The sequence below is a fragment of the Penicillium maclennaniae genome, assembly GCF_028827695.1.
Source record: "Penicillium maclennaniae strain IBT 15551 chromosome Unknown utg000007l:1.0-4884863.0:1.0-4888362.0, whole genome shotgun sequence".
Lineage (NCBI taxonomy): Eukaryota > Fungi > Ascomycota > Eurotiomycetes > Eurotiales > Aspergillaceae > Penicillium > Penicillium maclennaniae.
Genome location: NW_026623219.1, coordinates 809,886 through 830,664, shown reverse-complemented (window position 1 = coordinate 830,664; position 20,779 = coordinate 809,886). Strand labels below are relative to the sequence as shown.

Below are 20,779 nucleotides of genomic sequence, written 5' to 3'. Positions count from 1 at the left end.
ACAAGAGAAGCTGCTTAGATCTGGAGAGGACTGATGGTTTCGTGCTTGGCGTCAGGGCGCTCGACGTCAAGCTGCTTCTTCTCGGCAGCCTCATCAGCCTCATCAGCCTCATCATCCTTTGTTTCGATCTTGGTTGCTTCAGCGTTCTTTTCGGAAGTTTTGTCTGCAAGACCAAGTGGGACCAGAGCCTCTTCCGACTTATCGGAGAGACCGAGTGAGGCCAGGCTTTCTTCGATCTTGGGCACCTCTTCCACTGTCTCTGGCTCGATCTTCGAGTTGGTCTCAACCGGCAAGGAAGCATGTTTCGGCTCGATTACCCTCTCCTCAACCTCGACTTTCTCCTTCTTGGTATCGGGAGCGGTCTCCGTCAAGCTAGGCTTCTCAGCTAGGGTGTTCTCTTCAAAGATGTTCTCGCTGTCACCGTTGGCTGACATGAACTCATCCTTATCCGCAGGTAGCTCGGGGTCTGACTCCGAATCAACCTCGTTTACCACAGCCGGAAGAACATTAGTCTGGAGAACCTTTACGTTCGAAGGCAAAGCACTAGACTCGTTGAAGTGCTCTGGGGACTCAGCAGCCTCGATAGCAGCCTCAGTCTGCTCGGTGCTGCGGCTTGATTGTGATAGAGCTGTTGGCGAGGTAGACTCCCGACTGGAACCAGAGCCCCAGGTGTGTCGCGGGTGTCGCGGGGGCAGAGGTGGAGGGGTACGCTTCGGGATAGAAACCAGGCGAGCACGAGTAAAGGTAGGGGACATGCGCTTGGCATCAACAGGGCTGGCTTCTTCCTCCGGCAGGGTCTTCTGAGTGATAGTCGCGTTGGTCACCTCGTGAACCTCCAAGTCGTCATCGTAATCAACAGCATGTTTCTCTTCCTCGGCGAAACCATTATGCGCTCTCTCGTCTTCCTTCTCCATCTCCACACTTTGGATCGGCACGATATCCCAATGCGCATCGTCCTCCCATCGGTTCGCCATATGACCACTCATCGAATCTCTCGCGCTCTGTGAGGAGGCTCGACTCACTGACGTGGCTGTTAGCGGCGCGTCATCGGTTTGTGTACCGCGATCAGAATAGGCATGGCTTTGCACACTGGTCCGCCAGCTATTGCGCGGCGAGCTTTCGGCGCTACGCCGCGAGAAAGTGGCGAACACCGGGCTGGTCGGGTTGGGCCGGAATTCAAAGATATCATAACTTGGCCTCACCTTCGTGCCGGCCTCCCGGATGAACAAGCCCTCAGCCTCCAGCGCTTTCACTCCGTACGGATCCGGGTCGTCCGGTTCGGGTACGCCAAAAAGGTGGTCGTCTTCGGTTGCGACTTCCATATCGCCGGGCGTCTCGCCAGCAGACACGACTAGTCTTTCGTCGACATCGGTATCACCCTGCGCTGCTTTGATGGTCTGATGTAGAGTCTTGATTCCATCGGGAGGGTGCCGCACTTTGCCGGCTAAGATGTCGGTGACCGAGATTCGTTCGCCGTAGAACTTCTCGTTTTCGTCGGTTCGTTCGATAATGATGGTTCCGTCCACGGCAACACCGGCGTATAGACCTTTGCTCTTCATGTATGTCCAGATGGGAGCCTGTCGCTTGTGAACTTCGGAGTCAAGCACGCCTCCCATACCCACAGGCCAGCGGCAGCGCTGACCTCTCCACCAAGAGTGCAGCGCACTCTCTTGAACGCCTCGAGTGCTTCATATGTATTGATGACAACGACACAGTCATAGATATCTACTCCCGCGAGGAACCCGATACCAGCCGTGTGCAGCATAATGCCGGATGGCGGGCTCCATTCCCCAGTCTCGGGGATGCGTGCGAGGAGGACACCACTGCCTCCAGAGCCGCTGATCCAGAGACCGGTTCGCATGGTGGTGAAAATGGCGAGGCCCTTGGCATTTTGAATCACTTTGGTTGGGATCTTCTTAATGACCCTCTGCTTGCCTTTGGGGCGATTAATCTTGCCTTGTTCATCGGTACCAGGTTCATTATCTGGAGCATAAAAGCCATCTTTGACGAAACTGCGCAAGATGCGCGCAGCCTTGTCGCTTTCTTTATCAATGGCCATAGGCCAAAAGGCTTCGGCGCCCAATTTGTTGGAGAGGCGATTGACGGGAGCGCCTAGTTTGTCGACGGTGTCCCATGCTTTGTCGAAGCCTTTTTTCGAGAAGCGCTTTGTCTTTTCCCATGTGGATTGCGACATGGTGCTGGCGTGGGAGATGAATGGAAGATGCGAAAAAGAGCAGTGCAATGGTCTATCGTTATCTGAAACACGGGTGCGCTGCGAACAGCATCAGTCCGAGGTATGTTCCTTAATGCGATCAGGAATGTAGAAAAATAATCGGGTTAGGAATTGCCCTAGGAATCCGGAATCGGCAGGGTCGCCACTGGGGGAATGCAGTGCGGGGCGAGAGCGTTGCGACAAACTTCTCACGGGTCTGCGATATGGTACTGTAGACAGCCGGGTTAACACTGGTGATGAGCTTATGATGCCATAAAACAGCAGCCCAACAGCGCCCCCGTCACCTAGAGCGCAAGTGGCTCGTGGCTCGTGGCGAGCTGAAAGGCGAAATGTTCGGAATGTACCCAGAGTTATAGAAAGCTTACCACAAATCGACCGCGGATCTTTGAGTAGATCGAGGAATCCCAGATGTCTCAGGAAAAGAAAAAGAAGTTCAAAAGAAAATGTCAGGCACCAGGGCCGCTTATAGTGGAAATCGGGTCAGACGGAAAGGCAGGAGTGGCGTCCAAGTCCAGAATCCGATCGCAGGCTTTTGGGTCCATGGAACGCGCGGATGGACGTCATCACTCAAAGACAACGCTATTCTTCTTTGCCTGAGCCGGTGGATGCACATGTTTCAATAGTCGCGACTAAGTGGACTCGGAAGCCCTGCAGAAGCAACTGCGTCACCGGGCACTGCTATCCTCCGTCTTTCCCATATTTGCATCTCTCATTTTCCTTTTCTTCCTGCGATACATCACAAGGCCCCCCACCTGCAGCTCCCGGCCATCGATTTCCGCAGTTTTCCAAATTTTCCTATGGCCCCACGGCCACTATGGTTCGCCCGGATCCCGAACTTATAAATGCGCTACCAAATCTAGATATTGGGCCAAGAGATTTCAACTCGACTTGTCGTGGTCTGCAAAACAGGGCGGTGGCCTTGCTGCCTCGACAGAAATCCCCGAGTATAGTGGATCTCACGCCATCGGAGGCATAATTGGACCTTATTCTTAGAACATGTCAATTTTCTGTGCAACCATTTCTGTATAGCACCTTAGAACACCAGTAAATAATTTTTGGTACATTTAGTATTTGGAAGAGATTCTGGACGACTCCACGTCTCGGATCGCCGGCTCGTTGACCGCGGGATCGCGACCGTTAAAAATCAGTTCCGCGGCTGAGAATGGCACACAAACTCTAAGTGGAGATTGCCCCATTCTCCGCGGCTGGTAACTCGGGAATGGGCTGTTCCCAGACAATTTTGATTTCTAGGCTATCGAATGAGGCGAACTCGTAAGACCGAATCGTGTCTAGCAAGCGATTCGATCGATCTCGGCGTTCCAACACTAGCGCGGGTATCATCTACATTAGTCTATGGATCAATTGCGCTAAGTATCCTTCAATCGTTGATCATGGTTGAGGTATCTACCAAGTTCCCAATATCGAGGTAACACAGTATTAAACTATGACTGTTGATCCGAATGCAGAAACTCCTGCAGGGGCTCTTCAGGATACCCACTACTCAAGCCCTCGCCATACTCTTTGAACTGCCGACTGTCCCCGGTCTAGTCCCAGGCGAATGTGAAATGTACAGGAATTATACATAATGGCCGACAATGGAAAATAACGTTTTTCTTCTTCTTCTTTCATTTGGGTGATCATCTCAATGCATAAAAATGCTTAGCCAACATGGACGATGAAAATGCATCCAATGGATGCAGGCAAAGACTGTATGGTCTAGCGGGACAAAAGATCGATGGTATAAAAACACAGTACAAATTTAGGGACGCCACGCACAACCCTCATTTAGAGAGCTCCAAGCTCCTTCAGCTTGCCGATGAGGCCATCGACATCCTCGACCTTGCCACCGCCCTTGCGCGCAGGGGGTTCTGTAAAGAAAAAAAAAGCAAAATTAGCAAATAGTTCACAAATCATGAGGCAATCCACACATACCAGTGACCTTGAGAGTCTTCAACCGCCGCGTATCCTCCACGCCAAAGTCGGCTAGAGTCTTCTTCTCCAGCGGCTTCTTCTTCGCCTTCATGATGTTAGGCAGACTAGCGTAGCGGGGCTCGTTCAGACGCAGATCCGTAGTGATCACCATGGGCAGCTTAGCGCGCAGGGTCTCGACACCGCCATCAACCTCGTGCGTCACCTCAACGGTACCAGTCTCATCCTTGATCTCAACCTTGCTGGCCTGGGTAGCCTGCGGCCAGCCCAACAGTCCGGCGAGCATTTGACCAGTCTGGCCTTGATCACCGTCAATAGCCTGCTTACCCAGCAGAACGAGGTTAATGTTCTCCTTCTCAACGACTCCGCGTAGCATCTTGGCCATAGTCAGCGGCTCCGGGCTACCATCGGCCTCGGGAACATCGATGTGAAATGCCCGATCAGCGCCCATGGCCATCGCGGTCCGCAGCACGTCGGGGGCCTTGGGGCCGCCGGCGGACAAGGCAAGGATGTTTTCAACTTCCATGGGGTTCTTCTTGTTCTTGTGGTTCTCGCGCAGGCGCACAGCCTCCTCGATGGAAAGCTCGTCGAATGGGTTCAGGGAGTGCTTGACACCGGCGATCTCAACGCCCGTCTGGGTCTTGTTAATGCGGGGCTTGATCTGTAGATTGTCAAATTGGTTCCATGGTTAGTTTCATGCTGTTTCGAGGTTGGGTGGCTTGTATTCTGTCCGTCGCGGGCAGCTCGTGCTGCTCCGATCGCCGGTCAGCGATGGAGTGGGAAGTTCATTCGTACCGCATAGTCGATCACCCGCTTGACAGGCACCAATATCCGCAACTTGCTGGCCATGATGTGTGTTGTAGACGGTAGGTTGGACCAGTTCCGAGTGGGGGAGAAGCTGGAGGTGTGTCGATGGTCGCGGAGAAAGAGTCGACTGCGGTGACGGAGTGCCAAGGCCTTGAAATCGCCGACGCGGCCCGAGTGTAGCCCTCCTCGAACCACCGCGCCAGCCGAGGTTAAGCACATACAGCCTACTGGTGGAGAGCATGTGTGGACCGTTGCCTGTCACAGTACAAACGTCTATTGCTGCCAAGAGCATCTGTTTGCCGTCACTTCGTTCAGTATTGGGCAAAACCCCCCTGACTACTTATAGCTGTTCTGTTCGAAGCACCTGCAATTCTAGCCCTAAGGACATCGGATGAAGATCGGAGCGGGCATGTTGTTTCATGTAGCTTACTTTGACCGAATTACCATGTCTCTTGCTTATATCTACCGATCTTCTCCATGCTAATCAAGTACTCCTCCGCCTGCAAGCGATTATATGACTGACCCGTCTCCGACGTCCCACCATTTGCGAAAGCCTCAATAAGAGCTTCTCGCACAGCTTGAGGCATACGTCCTGAAGACCCGCAAATAAAGACAGACCCACGCATGTCATGAAGAAGACGGAAGAACAATTCGAAGTCCTGGCGAATGGTATCTTGCACGTAGATCTTCTGATGCTGGTCACGCGAGAACGCCGTAAGCACCTGCAGCGGGATCAATTTACTGAGATAGTCCCAATCTTCTTCGAAAAAGAAATCTGCGGTGCGGTTGCGACCACCGTAGAGTGATACGGTTGGCCCGACGGGGGGCTCGATGTCAGGGTTCTGCTCGCGGAAGGCTTGGACCAAGGCTGCCTTTTCCAAAGCATGGACCGCAGAGGCGCAATGCCTGTGCCGGGTCCGATTAGAACAGTGGGTCCAGTGAGTTGTTGCACTGAAGAATTGAGTCCGCCCCGCTGAACTTGGACCCGGAGCGTACTGCCTGGGCGAAGGTTCGATAGATACTTGGTACAGACGCCCTCGCGAATCCTTTTGATGACTGTTTGGTACTTGACGATGGCAATGAGTAACTCGAATTGGGTGTGACCATCGGAAGTCCGCTTTCGCTCTCCACCACTAGCTATGCTGAATTGCCGTGTTCGGGTGATGGGGAACACGGAGACTGCGTGTTGCCAGGGGATTTTGACAGAGTCAAACTCATGCAGCACTTCCAGAATACTTCGTCGAGGGCGCGACGTGTAATCCCACAATTCATCAAGATATTCAGGGTTTGTGAACTCGAGAAGTCGCTCTTTATGCATCTCATCGCTTGTATAGTGTGCTATCGTTGAAAAGAATGATCTGCGCGGAATAGCTTTGATGTCGAGATAGTCTGTGAAAAGAGAGCGTAGGGTCAGGTTTGAATATGCACTGAGGCCAGGTACGGGAGGGGGCGCGAGTGTGTTGCCTGTTGGAACAAGGGCAATGGGAGCATCTGCTTGCTCGTTCCAACCCATCAAATCAAGGAGTATCTGCACATCACTTGGCGAGGTTTTGGGCATGATGGCGATCATGTCTCCGGGATTGTACGACACAGATTCTGAAACTGTCAAAGTAATCCGTCGAACGTCCTGCCAATGAGATTGTGGTGTGATACGTTGATTTTGCACGAGAGTCGCATTCATAGTATCAGGCAGTGGCCTGAGATCGCAGTCCAAATTGTTCAAGCCAGGGTTTTCATCCGGTTCAGCTATGCTTGCCGTTGATTTCTTGGGCTCTGGGGTTTGGACTGGTTTTTCGCCATCTCTCAATTGCAGAATCCATTTTGGTGGCAGCTGTACATCGTCTGAAATTGGATGCTGACCAGGTGGCAGAGGGTGTATATCCAGCAAATGCTTTCGGAACTCGGTCATCCAGGGTATAAAAGTGCCTTCAAGTCTATCACATACAGTATTGTTAGAATAGTTCACAGTCATGGGATATAAGAAGACTTACCCCTCAGGGTGCTGCTGATCCGACTCTCCGATCGGGTAAATATCTTTTGCGCCGAGTTGCAGCAACCGCTTGTAAAGCTTGCGCGCTGCCCAGTTAAACCTGTTCCCGATAAGCATAGATCAAGAAGAGAACACTTCAAAAACGTACTTGGGATACGAGCTATCTCCTAGTCCAAAAGTCGCAAAGTGGACTCCATCCAAATATGTTGCTGGCAGCTTCTTAAGCAGAAGGGATTTCCAAAACGCCCGCGCATTCGCAGGTAAATCACCTTGCCCGGTGGTCGATACAACAAATATGGTTATTGTGTACGAAGAGAGGTCTTCCTAGGAGTCAAAGAATGTCAGCCGAGAGCCCGTGGAGACTACACTCGCCGGTCAATTACAACTAACCGGCCTCGACTGATTCAACTCGGAAACATGTGTCGCGAACCGTAGACGCTCAGCTAGGGCGCCCAATTCCTCGGCCACTTCCTGTGCATTGCCGGTCTCGGATCCATACAGGATGAGAGCCGACCTCGTTCGGCCGGGACTTTGCGTGTCCATGTCGAGAAAGTGGTGAGTCGCGAGTGCTCGATGCCCCTCCACATCTAAAAATGCCGTTTCCAGCGGGGCCGATCTCGCTGGCTGACGTCATCCAGTCTGGTCTCGCCTTCGTGTATGAACGATTTGATCAATATGAATTGATACGACTAGCTTTAAATCATGGATCAGATTGTATCTCTATTTAAATCACTGCGTCTACCCGTGTTCAAGCCATGTCACGTGGGGGATGTCAAGCTTTCGAGGCACAAGACAAACGCTGGGGGGTTTTCCCATGCATTGCATATTGAAGTTATCCATGAGGCTATAACGGATGTGGACGCGCATAAAAGCGCAAGTAGCATAAAAATAAAATGGGTATCTTGGATCAGCGCCTCAATAAGCTTCCTCATCACCGCCACCACCATCGTCGTCTCCGTAGTCATCACCGCCATCATCGAAGTACTTTTCGGCATCGTAGTCACCGCCCATGTCGTCTTCATCATCCTGGAAATCATCATCTGCAATGGATTCCATCGCATCTTCGTCGCCATCGAGCAATTCTCCCTCGTTCTGGTCCTCGTCACCATCGTCCTCATTGCCGCCAGTGGCTCGTCGTTTGGCCGCGGCTTCCTCCTCGTCGTCCTCATCTTCGAATCCACGTTTGTTGCTGACGGCGTTGCTCTGGGCCTGGTAGCCGTCTAATGAGGCATCGGGGCGGAAGTTCGGCTGGATGATCTGCCAAAGCTCTCGAGGGAAGAATCGAGTTTCTGCTCATATTAGATACGTAATTAGTAATGGGAGCTATGAAAACAAGAAAGCCGGAAGTATCTCAGGCGCGGATGATCGAAGAAACTCACCATAGTCGCGACCAATGCCGGAGATCTTGGGAATAGTTCGGTGTTTCTTCTGGTACCGTCCGGAATAAGAAGGCATGCCGGTGAACGGGTCAAAGTTGGCGCGAGCAGCACTGCCCTTCTTGGCGCTCGAGGCCGAAGCATCCACGACAGAGTAGTAAGGTCCCTCGTGGAAGCGTTCACGTAGCCGCCGGCTCTTGTCTACTTCGGCCTGCTCTTTGCTGGTGATTTTTCGTGCGTAGGGAACGACATATGCCTATTGATGCGCATTTGAACGCGTGTGAGCACTCAAAACTTCATGTTCATTGCAAGCATCGTGTGCGGGGACTGAGGGAGCTGAAGACGAAGCAACGTACAGGGTAGAGGGGAGTGGGCGCAGTGTCGGGCTCGCCGCCAGGGTCAGCATCCCAGGTGAACTCGGCACCGGGTCCGCGCTTTCCCTTTCCGAAGCGGGACATTCTGGAATGACAAGAAATCCAATCTTCACGTCGGAACGGTGCACGGCGCCATGGTCAATAGTCTGCGGAGCAAAATGCACTATTTCGAGAAAATACCGTTGTTCACCGCCTTTGTGTATCACATGACCGTAGTCTCCCCGCGCTGTGGAGACTTTGGATGCCTCAGGCCTACGGCCTACGGCAATATTATAGTCCGTCCTCTGCACGTACGGCCTCAGTCGGGGACTATACCGGCTATACGGGCACTATATTATACAAGCACTAGAATAGATAGCATTGAGACTAAGCCTTCCCATTTATGAGAAGGATAATTCATTACTCCGTTCTATTCTGATGTATGACAATATATTTAAAGAGATCTTGCCTCTCATAGAAGGCTAAGAGGACAGGGAGCACGATATGAAGGCTCCTTACTCACGTAAGAGTAACCATATGTACTCTGATATAAGCCTCTTACAGTCAAATAAGAAGCTACGAGGTCTTAAAGCGCCCAATTTCGCTTAATTAAGGCTATAAGGCTGAAGGAGAGGGATCGAAACTCTATACACTAAGATTAGAAGGTGGCATATCTGCGACGGAAATTGAAGAGGCTCAAGGGCTCAAGGTCCTGGCGATAAGGAGGCATCGAACGTTCGTCAGACTTTTGCCTACCAAGTCTGGAATTATTGAAGCTCGTGACTTGCTCGAATACTCTATACTTCTGCCTATAATTCTCATCCCGATTAAGCATCACCTTCAAAGAACAAGTGATTCAACGTTCAGCCTGAAATTCTACTGCGAGATGCCTACCATTATTGTGAAGTGTAAGAACTGCAGTCTCGATGTCTCGGAAACCCAAAGCTAATGCCTCATATGCTTCAAACCCCCTCACTAGGCTAAGTATGTCTCAATCATTCACCCAAAAGGAATCCCAACTAACAGCCCATCCAGGCGACCCTCACCGACGCTGTAAGGCTCAATATCCGATGCAAGGTGGAGGGATGATGCGGTCATGTGTGACGATATGGGACTAAGCGCTCCGTTTCTGAGTTGAATTGAGGGGAAGTCTCTGTTACTGCCTCCACATGCGCTTAACTCATATTGACAGAAACCAATCCAAAATCAATTTCTGAATCACACCTAGTATAATTTTCTTCAGATAGCTACTCAGGAAGCCTCCATAAATTGCAGCAAATCTGCTGAATCATCATGTTCACCATCCAGCGCTATTGACGGGCCTCGTCTTTCGTAGAAAGGCCACTCAAAGTGTTCAGGAAAGTATCCAGCGTATTCCCAGTCGATAATAGCCTGTATTCTTAATGTTCGGGGATCGACAATGATATTATGCTGGGAAAGATCATTGTGGCAAAAGACAAATTCGTTATCCTTGGACACTTTAGTTGGCCATTCATTTTTGTCCGAAAGCCGCATTGCTCGATATGGTGGGAGCACTATCCCCGAAGGGCCACCAATAGTGTTCTATTTGATCCCACTGAGGGTGGCTAGGTGTTGCTCAACTTCAGTACGGACGACGCTTTTTTGATCTTCCGATAAAGCTGACATAGACACGCCATCGACGTGCTCTGTGATTAATATGAACGAGTCGTCGACCTCGAAAGCACCGTACAAAGTTGGAACAGGGATGTTACTCATGCGTCGAATGAAATGCAACGCTGCGGCCTCATTTTGAAGTCGTTCTTTCCCTAGTCGGGGGATATGCTTGGTGCCTCGAATGGTGGTCTTGTATTCACTCGGCTGAAGGCCTCGTTTGATGAAAAAACTACCGCAATGGTAGTAAGCTCTTTCGGCAGTCATAGCAGTAGACGTAGCAAGCGAATCAGCCCCTGAATAATCCTCGATGTTCCTCGGTGCGCTAGGATTGAGGGTTTCCATCGACTGTTCGAAATCATGACATACTTTGCTGCATTGGTCGGTTGGTTCACGCAGGAGCTCCAAAATCGATGGCTCTGCATCAATGACCTGCTTCAAAGCGTCCGAAGTTTGCGCAAGGTCATGGAGGTTGTCTTGAAGCCTTCCAAGGGGTCTGTCACGACTTCCATAGCTTGAAGCAGCATCGCATAGTGATTTTGTTGATTTAATTACGGTGCTAATGATAGCCAGTACTGAGGCAATAATAGCTAAAGGGTCCGCCATTGAGAAAGTCTGTTGCCGAGGCTTCTTTCTTGATGCTGTTGTGGGAGAGAAATGAATTAAAGGAGACATGTTCCATCGCTGTACAAAGGGCGGGGCGGGGCCTTCGCGATCACAAGTACTCAAGTAGCCAATTACGTTGCGTCACAACTACCCCATCCGCCCTAACCTTACTAGCAATCTACAAACCCTCAGCTATTACTATCTGGCTTTCTCAAACTCCCTCAATAATATCCTGGGTTCAGTCTTAGTATGTTGCACGTGACTGTCGCGTCTGGGAAACATGTATGGGCTCGCGATCCCGCCACCCCCGTTTGGATCATTTGAACCTATCTTTCCAGAAGAGCGGTATGAGAGGTGTATGCCAAAATTACCGTGCCTTTTTCTGGAGTGGCATCAAAAAACGGTTCGTGGACGGTTTATGATGATCGACTTGCAAGGACAATTGAAATACTTGGTAATTTTCCGCCTGAGCTTCTCCAGAAAGGAAGCAGGACGGCAGAGTTTTTCAACAAAAATGGTATGTCTTTAACAAAAGAAGTTCCAATTTCTTGTTTTTCCGATTAGGTAATTCTGCTCAAGGCGGCCTTTTTCAAATTTCAGATCTGACACCTACGAGTCTTGAGAGGCTTATAGATGGCACTGAGCGGCCTTTCCTCAAACCTAATAACATGTCTAACGCTGAAACTCCCATCTTCATCGAATTCATTCGGGGAATGCTTACAATTGACCCGACACGTAGAAAGTCAGCAGCAGAACTGCTGCAGCATGAATGGCTCAATTTGTGACCTACCAATTGCCAATTGAGGTATGAATAGGAGGTATCATCTATGTGTTACTTTCATAAAAAATTCCAAAGATTACGTCGCAAATGGACCTTGAATTTCCACAATATTCGAGTCAAAGCTAAGTAATTTCCTGGACTGGGTTGGAGAGATAGACGTGCTGCGATGCAAGTCCTGAGCTTAAGCCGCAAGGATTTATTCCCGGCGATAGTAAGTGGCGCACTATGTTATGGGGTGACCTGGGTGGCCGTTCGACTATTATTGGCTTGGAGGACGTGAAATGGTTGGAGCGCCTTTGTGCTCTTATATCAACCCCAGGCAACACAAGCAATACACTGCCATAGGACACTTTTGGGAAGTGATGAAACAAGCATGTGCTGTTTGGAACGTTAATGATAGAACTTCTAATTTTTGGTGGAGTGGATCAATACACGGTTAGCCAATATAACTCTGTTTATGCGTACAAAATCAGCCTTGGAATACTCCGTACATACAATTTGTATGAAACAAACACCAAGTATTTGTTTTGATGTTCCAGAATATTTTCCCCTCGCAACCTGATATGACTTCCCCATGGGAATTTAACTACACAAAAAGGCTTGGTACTTTGGGATCACGGGTCCTGGTAATACTTCTACCACGGATTAGCGGGCATCCATTTTTCCGAGTGATCGGTGCTCCTGGCGCGTTCGGCACTAGATCCACCGAAGCCACGTAGAATGCGGGAAGCTGCAAACAGGACCTCACGCCCAAGTATGACATTCAGAGCTGTACGTACTGGCCCGGTTGAGTCACTGATGGTATGCCATAAATCACACCGGGCCTGAGAATCCAGCCATGCCATTTACCAAAAATAAAATTTAGCAGCAATACCCACTCATGTAGACTAATTAGAGACATAGCCGAAGAAAATATCATGCGCTTTAAATGAATTCGCAGACCTGCAGCTTCCTTATCCATGGCCTCGATTTCCTCCGCGTATACAGCTTCGAGCTGCGTCGAGACTTTGGGGTTGAGGGGTTGGTGTTGAACGAACACCGGTACCCTTCCCTCTCCTAGTAGCAATTAGCACACTCGTCAATTCCGTCGACCTTCAAGCAGACGGAGAAAGGACCCGCTAAGTTTCGGCAATGCTCACACATCTTCTCAGGGTATGTGACGGCAACCCTCACGCATTGCGTGACAATAGCCAAGCCTCGACATTGGCTAGTTGCGAGTTGATTTTGATGAAGAATTTAGTCGTCGTCCATCCGGCTCGAGCCCCAGGTCAGAAAACTGATTCATTATTGGCGGACATCGTCAAGAGCCGTCCCAGAAGTGCTCCCTTAAGATTCAATCCGTTCACACCCACCGAGAATTGAAAAAGGGGCCCCGGCTGACACAGGGTTAGTAGAAGGAGCCAAACCATGGCAGGTGCACAGTGGAGATGCGGCTCTAGACTAATCCTTGACCCAACTTTAACCCAACCCTGACTAAACCCAAGCTCATCTTGGGGCCGGGCTTGGATTTTTGACCTCAATTGGGTTTATATAAAAACATATGCATCTCAACACTGAGCCTTGATAAATTCCATCTCCTAGACAGCATTAATCTTGACGGTGTAAATCTGATTCGGACTCAGTGGATATGACCATGCCACTATGTCGTGCGCCGCTGCCAAATACAGCATCGGAACTGATCAAGGCAACTGCCAACCTGAACCCCCCCTTCTCTGATTTTCATCCTGCCACCCTCTCACACCATTTTCCAGTATCATTGTCTCTTCTCAAAGCACCCGTGATGGATCATCTTCGTCGTTCTAAGCAGTCTTCTAGCGAGGAATCCCCTATCTCTGCGAGTTCCTCTTTCGTTGCCGACATGAACTTGACAAATCACCTCTCCGCCCTGTTAGACCAAGAGCACAATGACATGGTTGTTCGGGAGCTGAATCTTCTGGATGCCACCATTCCCCCCGAGAAAGTTCTTCTGAAAGTGCTCACCCCGGAGTCATTCACCACTACCACCTCTTCTTTTGCTCGTGTCCAGCAGAGTCAGCAGCTTCTGACCTCCGTCAGATACCGCGCTATCGGATTTGGCCAGTGCGGCCTTGTCTTTGAAAGGCCTGGTCGAGGGTACGTTTTGAAAGTTGCCAAGCCGTCATACGAAGAAAGTCTTTGGGCCGATTTCAAGGCCCATTACAGCATCAGCGAGGCTGTCCAAAAGCATCAGAGCCCTGATCAACCAATGGAATGCCGCGTACCACAACTCTTCTCTTATGTCACAAAGGGCAATGAGATCTGGTGGAACGAAAACAAACCGTTTTTCACAGCAACAATGCAAGAATCAGTCTCGTTGCCAGCGATGACTTTGATTTCACAGCGGATCCTCCCATTGCCGAAAATCGCTCGCGAAGCCCTCATTAACAAGTACTGCCCAGAGCCATCTCGAACCCTTGTGGCCGCCAATCCAACAAATCAAGACTGTCTTGCTCGAGTTTACCTTGGTCGGCGTCGTGCTACGACTGCTCCATCTGCAAATTTCACTTTGCGCAACTTCAATTTGCATCTTGACCAGATGATCGAGCTTGACCTTCCTATTAACAAGATAGCTGGTGCTATAGGTGAAGCGTTGGCGCTTGTTCACTGGGCTGCCCATGTTGATGGGTATGATATTGAATTTGTGCTAGGAAGTGAAGGGTATAAAACCTATACACGGGAGGTTTCCTTCACTTTGAATATGTCCGCGGAGCAGGTAGCAGCACTACCTCCCAACACAGATATCGAGTCTAGGATGTCGGTCAATTTTAAGCAGCGTACGACCCGTTTGTGGATGCTTGACTTCAATTTGTGCAATATATGGAATGAATCCGCCGTCCTGGCGAACCCTGAGGCCCTAGTATCGCATCTAGTGATGGCCTTTTTCGAAAATGACCCTTACTACCCACTTCCGTTGATGGAAAGTGACGTGGATAAAGAGCTTTGGACAGTGTTCACTGTCCAATATCTCCAGATGGCAACCAAGGTCTTGAATGGAAAGGATCCGAGGCTGGTAGCCCTACCTTTGAAATTTATTGATGGCTGCGTTGAGAGGGAGCGGGAGAGTATCCGCAATGGTCTTGGTCACGGTCAGCGTGATTTCAAGCAGTGAGCCTATCGTCTTCCAAGGAGCGCGCATTGGTCGATCCTTTCGTCCAGTTGTATTTTTAGATAACGCACCAAACCTTGAGGTGATGAAATGTATGAAATTATCTTTGCTTCGACGAGGGGAGCTCTCGGACGAATGGTCCAATGGGTCTCCGAAGTAAAATACTCCTTGTCTTCTGTAAAAGTGTAATGTTGGGGCTCCCAACAAACAAGTAACATCTATCGCCTCATTTGATCAGCATGTTAGCTTCATGAGCTCTGCTCCTTTGATCAATTATTCATTGGAATGTAGTGGGTTCGCTCGAGTCACTCAGTCCACTTTCTGGGTATGATATATACAGTAAGGAGAAGGTAAAATGAATGAATCCACCGTGCTTCAGATATGGTGCAGATACAGCCTCTCGCTAATGCACAGAGTGTCACATTGGTCTTGCAAACTAGGAGCGGCGCTTAGCTGTGTTAGCGCTCGGCCCACAAAAGTGCGCTGATTGATGGATATCCCCATTAGTGGCCGTTACTGCGGACCCCATGAGATGCTTTCCCAGGCTCCTGCGGGTTCTACCTGAAATTCCGGAATACCATGCTCGCTACAGAAAGGTTGAACTACTTCTTAGTTGAACGCCTTGTGATGACATAGTCTTCGGTCCGGTCTTCGCAAACCCCTGGCCTCAGTAACAAAAGATTTAACAAGCATTTCTGCACTCCAACCCTCGCGCATGATGAGGCATAACACAAAGGCATCCCAGGTATCACAAGTGACTTTGCCATTGATTTGTCATCCTAAGCAGCATCAATACATCCGACCTTCCGTCATTTGCAACATCACGTCCAAACCTCCCTTCTCCAAACAAGGTACTGGAACTGCGGAGACGGCAGGTATTACAAGCATGGGATTCCCAACCATGGCCCGTGTGAGCACGTTCTAACGCCCTTAATCGAGAAGATGAGGGCTAAGACTTTAGATATAGGGTTGACGGTAAGCGCATTTGCTGATAGCCTTGTCGATACAGGCCTGTCAAGAATCCTACTAAGAGACTCTAAGGTCTTATATAGGCTATCTAATTATGGCTCGGTTCAAATATATTTGGAGCTTCTCGAACATAGTAGAACGGTTTTATCTGCAATTTCTGCAGATAGTCGGATACATAATGCAGCTGTGCCGAGCTTGTTCCATCCCGATCTATTTAAAAGAAACATATTAGTGTTAGATAATGATCCGACGATAATAACGGGCATTGTTGATTGGCAGTCATTAAGTATAGAACTAGCTTTCTGGTATGCAGATAAGGTTCCAGCCTTCGCGACTTATGTATTTTTGTCGGCATTATCTGCTCTAAGTGTTAATGATAATAATATTTACACAAAAGCTTACGAAATTTGTACTTAGTTTCTCACCCCGAGGCTTGCTCGCCCTCCGTTTAACAAACGAGGGCCTATTTCGACCCACTGCCACAGAACTTAGAAAGATAGCGCAGTTGCTTTTTGGTATAGGCTTATTAAGACCTTAAAAGACTAGGAGGACCTCGGACTTTCTGACTCCTATCTATTTCTATTGTCAGACCCAGAAGATACAGATTTATATCAGAAGGAATACAGGCGGCTTAAAGCGGCCCAGAACCTAAAGTATGATTTGTCAAACTTACTTAACAGTGTATCTGATGGTTAGGTTCCTCCAGAGGCCTGGGAAGCGGCGAAAGCAGAAAATAGGGCAATATTTAAGGGGATGTTGAAAGCCGTACAGGAGAACAAAGGTACAGACGATAACGAACCTATTAGAAATGAAGGAGACCTAAGAGATATCTGGCCTTTTGACTTACCAGAGGAAGATTAGTGCTGACTTGGGAAGACTAAAATTTCGTGATACTAAAGAAATCTTTTTATCAGAGTTAAGGGAGCGTAGGCAATGGAGATAGTAAGGTCCCTAATATCTTACAAATATGCCGGACCTTTGAAGCGGTGGCACGGGGCCCCACGGTTTGGCCTATCTGCCGGCAGAAAACTTAGTCTATACTTAAGTGAGGTAACTAGATAATGTTTAGTTTTAGTTTCAGTCTACATAAAGCCTTAATAAAATCGTATGTTAGCGCTGACTGGGACTCAGGGAAAGCCTGGGTCCCTTTCAGGTGCGGGAGCTGACGGGGACCTAGGATTAGTCATAAAATCCTAGGTCCCAGTCTATCATTTCTGGGTCCCAGTCAGCTAGGTGCCAGAGGCGTGCTTCAGATCTGCTCAGTGAGCAAAGCGGCAAGGTCTGAGCACTAATACGGAAAGGGCACGCCAAGAAGTGGCAGAGGAAATCGGGTACGCAGGTGCTCAGACTAGCGCCAGGAATTGATGAGATTACGGTATAAAGAAGGTCTATCACTGTTGTGACAAAGTCAGCTCCATGCGCGCCTCTGAGAAACATTCAATTTCTTAATGTATAAGGCATTCCATAAAAGCCAAAAAGGCTCCTAAAAAGCTAACCTCAGAAAGACATGAAAGGAAGGAAGCATCCTCGAAGAAGCTAGGAGACAAATACTTCCCTTCTTATTAAAACCCAACCGCCTCGATCTCAGCATTCCTTGGTTGTACAGGCCCCCAAGGGCCATCATCGACCCGTTGTTGCAGAGTTCGTAAAATGTCCTCGAGTCCTTCCATTTGGCCCCCAATTTGTTGAAGTCGATGACTGAGAAGCTCAAGAACATCATATTTCGCAGTGGCTACCTTCCAGACAATGCTCTGGGTATCTCCTGCACCACCACTCACAAACTCCGAGTATGACCGTGGCGGCTTGAACAGATAAGGCAGAAGGGTCGTGAGAGCCGGCGGAGTGAGGACAGCCCATGGACCAGAGAGAGGGAGTAGGCCATTCATAGCTGGGGAAAGTTGACCTAAACTCTCTTCAGATGGCAGCTGAAATCGAGATGACGTGTGAGAAACATGCGAAGCTGGCGGTAACGGCTGCCACTTTGCCATAACGATGGCTCTAATGAAGTTCAGCGCTGCCAAGGCGACCTCCTTCATTGCTAGAAGGTCTGCGGCAGCAACGACATCGGTCCAGAAAGTAGAGTGGCTATTAAGATATTGGAAATAGAGCATGCGTGCCGCTGCCGCTTCGTGGTGCCAGTCTGTTGGAGTTTGGCCGGAGCTGTCCAGGTCCATTGAATCGGAGACATGTGTCCGAGCTGGTCCATGGAAAACCCTGCCCAGGGTATTCAGGGCGTCTTCATTCGGGGGATTTGTGGGGATGCTCAGAAGGGGATTAGACCCATTCTTACCAGCTTCAATGAGGAGGACGCGTGGTAGGGAGGCCAAAATTGTCAGATGTCCAGTGGGGACCTCTCCATGTGCCCATTGGATCGAGGGGATAGCAAGTGCACGCGAGATGCGCGAGATAACTCCCTCAAGCACCGTGGGAGAGCTCTGGAGGAAGTGGTTGGGGTATGCCTCGGCATATTTTGCCATATAAGCCATAATTGGACCTGAAAGATAGACGAGGTCCACAGAGTCGAGTTTGGACTCATTGAGATAATATTCAAGAACGTTCGAGTGCAGATTTTCCGAAATGAGGAAGTCGAGAGCAGGAGATGAGAAGGTCGATGTAGACTGCACGGAGCTTCGAGCAGCAAGGCCGGGCGCGTCGATTTCCAACACATCTCGGAAGAAACCTAGAAGCGTCATGTGCATCAATACATCGCTTTGATCGACCATCCGGCAGGCGGCGAAATGCAGCAGACTCTTGCTTTGATACTCCGTCTCAATCTCAGAAACGTGAGATTTAGAGATAATATCCCAGCGTAAGCGGCCTGCCTTCACCAGAAATACCATCAGCCTTCCTTGGGCCACCGTCCGTTCGCGCTTGGACAATTCGCCTGGCGCACCATTCTGGAGACTGCAAAGACCAAATAGAATTCCATAAACATCCTTATCCGTGAACAGCCTCCTCCACATGAGTCCCTGCCCAGCGTGTCCATCTTCGCTTGTTTGTTCATATTCGCCTTTTTCGAGGGGACTAGCCAGGTCAACTTCTAGCAAGGCCCACAGTGCATCGAGAGCCGCCTGTGCAACTGCTGTCGAGGAGGTAGACAGCCATAGCTCCACGAGGGCAGCGACCAGTTCCGAATCCCCCGCGACAATGGCTGCGTCACTAGAAGCCTGGCCTGCTTTGGCCAGCAACGACAGAGCAAGAAGGTTGATAGGCGGGGATGGAGCTTTGAAGCCAGCGACTAGGTTGATCGGAGGATCGACGGCGCGAAGGTCTGTGAAGCTGAAGTAATTTGTAGCTTTAATGGCGAGGGTAGTGAGTGGCTCAGGGTCCTCTTGTAGCACGGGTAAAAGTGCTGATATCTGCGATAAGAGAGTGGCGGGGACAACAGGGTCGGTAGATTCAAGGAGCTGTACTTTCAACCGATCGATGAGGGTGACGTCCAAGAATGTTGACGGATCCTCCTGGACCTTGGTCAGATGCGATTTCAGCGCATCGAAAGCGGACGGGATAGCCATCGCGTACTGACACACGATAGTTGGAGAAAGTGAGATGCGGCGGGGAAAGCTCTCCAAGACCCAAACACGCCAAACACGACAAACGGATTACCGCATCATCACCGCCTCCGCTCCGCACTTCAATCTTCACTTGTAGTGAACAGCTACAACGATGGATCCGGCGCAGTCTCTGGTTTCACAGAAGTCTTCGGACTCGGGCCTGCACATTCAGTTGCATCCACTTGTACTTCTCAACATCTCCGACCACATCACTCGTCATGCCGCACGGCAGCAGCGAGACCCGATCATTGGGGCTCTGCTAGGTCAACAGAATGGGCGCGAGATTACTCTAGAACATGCATTTGAGTGCCCTGTTTCGATTGAAGCCGATGGAAAGGTCTTACTGCCCGCATCTTGGTTCGAAGAGCGTGTGAAGCAGTGTCGGTAGATCCCTCCCTGCAGAAAGCTATCTCCAGCTGACTGAAACACAGTCAAGGATGTACATAAAGATCCTCCCCTCGATATCGTCGGATGGTGGTCAACCGCACCTCCATCTGGACCAGATGCCGCGCACCTTCCTGTTCACCAGCAGCTTCTCCAGGACTATAACGAGTCAGCAGTTTTCCTGGCCTTCCATCCCTCAAAGCTCCAAAATAGACAAGGCGCCAAGCTTCCGTTGACTGTCTACGAAAGCGTCCTGGAAGGCGAAAATGCCGCAGATGAAGGCAAAGACATGCAAATAGATGGCGAGGAAAAGAAGATGAACATAAGGTTCCGTGAGCTGCCATATTCTGTGGAGACCGGCGAGGCGGAGATGATCGGTGTCGACACCATCGCCAAGGGATCTGGCACTGCTACTCGGACTGAGACCATCGTTCCTGGAACTGTCGCGAGTGGTTCGAAGCAGAGTGGCGATAAGGATAACACGGACGGGGAACAGAGCTCGCAAGTCGTGCTTTCACAGGAGGAGGAAGAGCTGATTGCGAACCTCAACACCCGCCTGAACGCCATCCGCACTCTTGAGTCCCGCATCTCGCTTATCAAATCCTATGTCTCTAGCATCTCAGCCACTGAATCAAGTGACTCAAAAGATGCATTCTCGCCACAGCTATCGCACACCATCCTTCGCAACATCAACTCTCTCATTTCCCATCTTTCAATCCTTTCACCCCATGAACAAAGTGCCTTCACCTCAGAAGTCCTCTCCCAAAGCAACGACGTTCTCCTAGTATCCCTGCTCGGTCAGATTGGTCAGAACGTCAAGTCCATGCGCGAACTAGGCCGCAAGTCGCATATCATCCAGAGCGCACGCCACGCTAATAACACACGCCGAGGCCCCGCTGTTGCGGAGCGGAGGATGGATGACGAGTTGTATGCCCACGCAATGCCACCTACCGGGGAGAGCACATATTCTTAGTGGGGGTGGCTCCAATTTCTGCAGCAGGATACACATCCTCTTTACGAAAACAAGCCTCGGAAGGCTCG

The 20,779-nt window shown here is 50.0% G+C and overlaps 8 protein-coding genes across 8 annotated transcripts; 2 read left to right on the top strand and 6 right to left on the bottom strand.

The window, feature by feature from the left end:
• Positions 1–14: 14 nt before the first annotated feature.
• On the bottom strand, positions 15–2,194 carry N7477_007518 (lipid-binding SYLF domain-containing protein; the record flags this gene model as incomplete). Its single annotated transcript, XM_056969181.1, has 2 exons — positions 15–1,577; positions 1,619–2,194. The coding sequence occupies 2 exons, from the start codon at positions 2,192–2,194 to the stop codon at positions 15–17; spliced, it is 2,139 nt and encodes a 712-aa protein (XP_056819213.1).
• A 1,824-nt stretch (positions 2,195–4,018) lies between these two features.
• On the bottom strand, positions 4,019–5,011 carry N7477_007517 (electron transfer flavoprotein subunit beta/FixA family protein; the record flags this gene model as incomplete). Its single annotated transcript, XM_056969180.1, has 3 exons — positions 4,019–4,101; positions 4,166–4,823; positions 4,958–5,011. 3 exons carry the CDS (start codon positions 5,009–5,011, stop codon positions 4,019–4,021), a joined length of 795 nt encoding a protein of 264 aa, XP_056819212.1.
• Positions 5,012–5,409: 398 nt separating this feature from the next.
• tah18 (NAPDH-dependent diflavin reductase) lies at positions 5,410–7,502 on the bottom strand (the record flags this gene model as incomplete). Its single annotated transcript, XM_056969179.1, has 5 exons — positions 5,410–5,875; positions 5,992–6,903; positions 6,961–7,059; positions 7,108–7,283; positions 7,350–7,502. 5 exons carry the CDS (start codon positions 7,500–7,502, stop codon positions 5,410–5,412), a joined length of 1,806 nt encoding a protein of 601 aa, XP_056819211.1.
• A 372-nt stretch (positions 7,503–7,874) lies between these two features.
• N7477_007515 (DNA-directed RNA polymerase III subunit C31) lies at positions 7,875–8,793 on the bottom strand (the record flags this gene model as incomplete). Its single annotated transcript, XM_056969178.1, has 3 exons — positions 7,875–8,248; positions 8,339–8,591; positions 8,692–8,793. The coding sequence occupies 3 exons, from the start codon at positions 8,791–8,793 to the stop codon at positions 7,875–7,877; spliced, it is 729 nt and encodes a 242-aa protein (XP_056819210.1).
• A 1,458-nt stretch (positions 8,794–10,251) lies between these two features.
• On the bottom strand, positions 10,252–10,926 carry N7477_007514 (uncharacterized protein; the record flags this gene model as incomplete). Its single annotated transcript, XM_056969177.1, has 1 exon — positions 10,252–10,926. The coding sequence occupies one exon, from the start codon at positions 10,924–10,926 to the stop codon at positions 10,252–10,254; it is 675 nt and encodes a 224-aa protein (XP_056819209.1).
• A 2,414-nt stretch (positions 10,927–13,340) lies between these two features.
• Positions 13,341–14,834, top strand: N7477_007513 (zinc finger protein; the record flags this gene model as incomplete). The annotated part of the gene is made up of 1 exon (XM_056969176.1): positions 13,341–14,834. One exon carries the CDS (start codon positions 13,341–13,343, stop codon positions 14,832–14,834), a length of 1,494 nt encoding a protein of 497 aa, XP_056819208.1.
• A 2,528-nt stretch (positions 14,835–17,362) lies between these two features.
• Positions 17,363–19,315, bottom strand: N7477_007512 (uncharacterized protein; the record flags this gene model as incomplete). The annotated part of the gene is made up of 1 exon (XM_056969175.1): positions 17,363–19,315. One exon carries the CDS (start codon positions 19,313–19,315, stop codon positions 17,363–17,365), a length of 1,953 nt encoding a protein of 650 aa, XP_056819207.1.
• A 151-nt stretch (positions 19,316–19,466) lies between these two features.
• Positions 19,467–20,711, top strand: N7477_007511 (COP9 signalosome complex subunit 6; the record flags this gene model as incomplete). The annotated part of the gene is made up of 2 exons (XM_056969174.1): positions 19,467–19,734; positions 19,786–20,711. The coding sequence occupies 2 exons, from the start codon at positions 19,467–19,469 to the stop codon at positions 20,709–20,711; spliced, it is 1,194 nt and encodes a 397-aa protein (XP_056819206.1).
• Between the last annotated feature and the right edge of the window lie 68 nt (positions 20,712–20,779).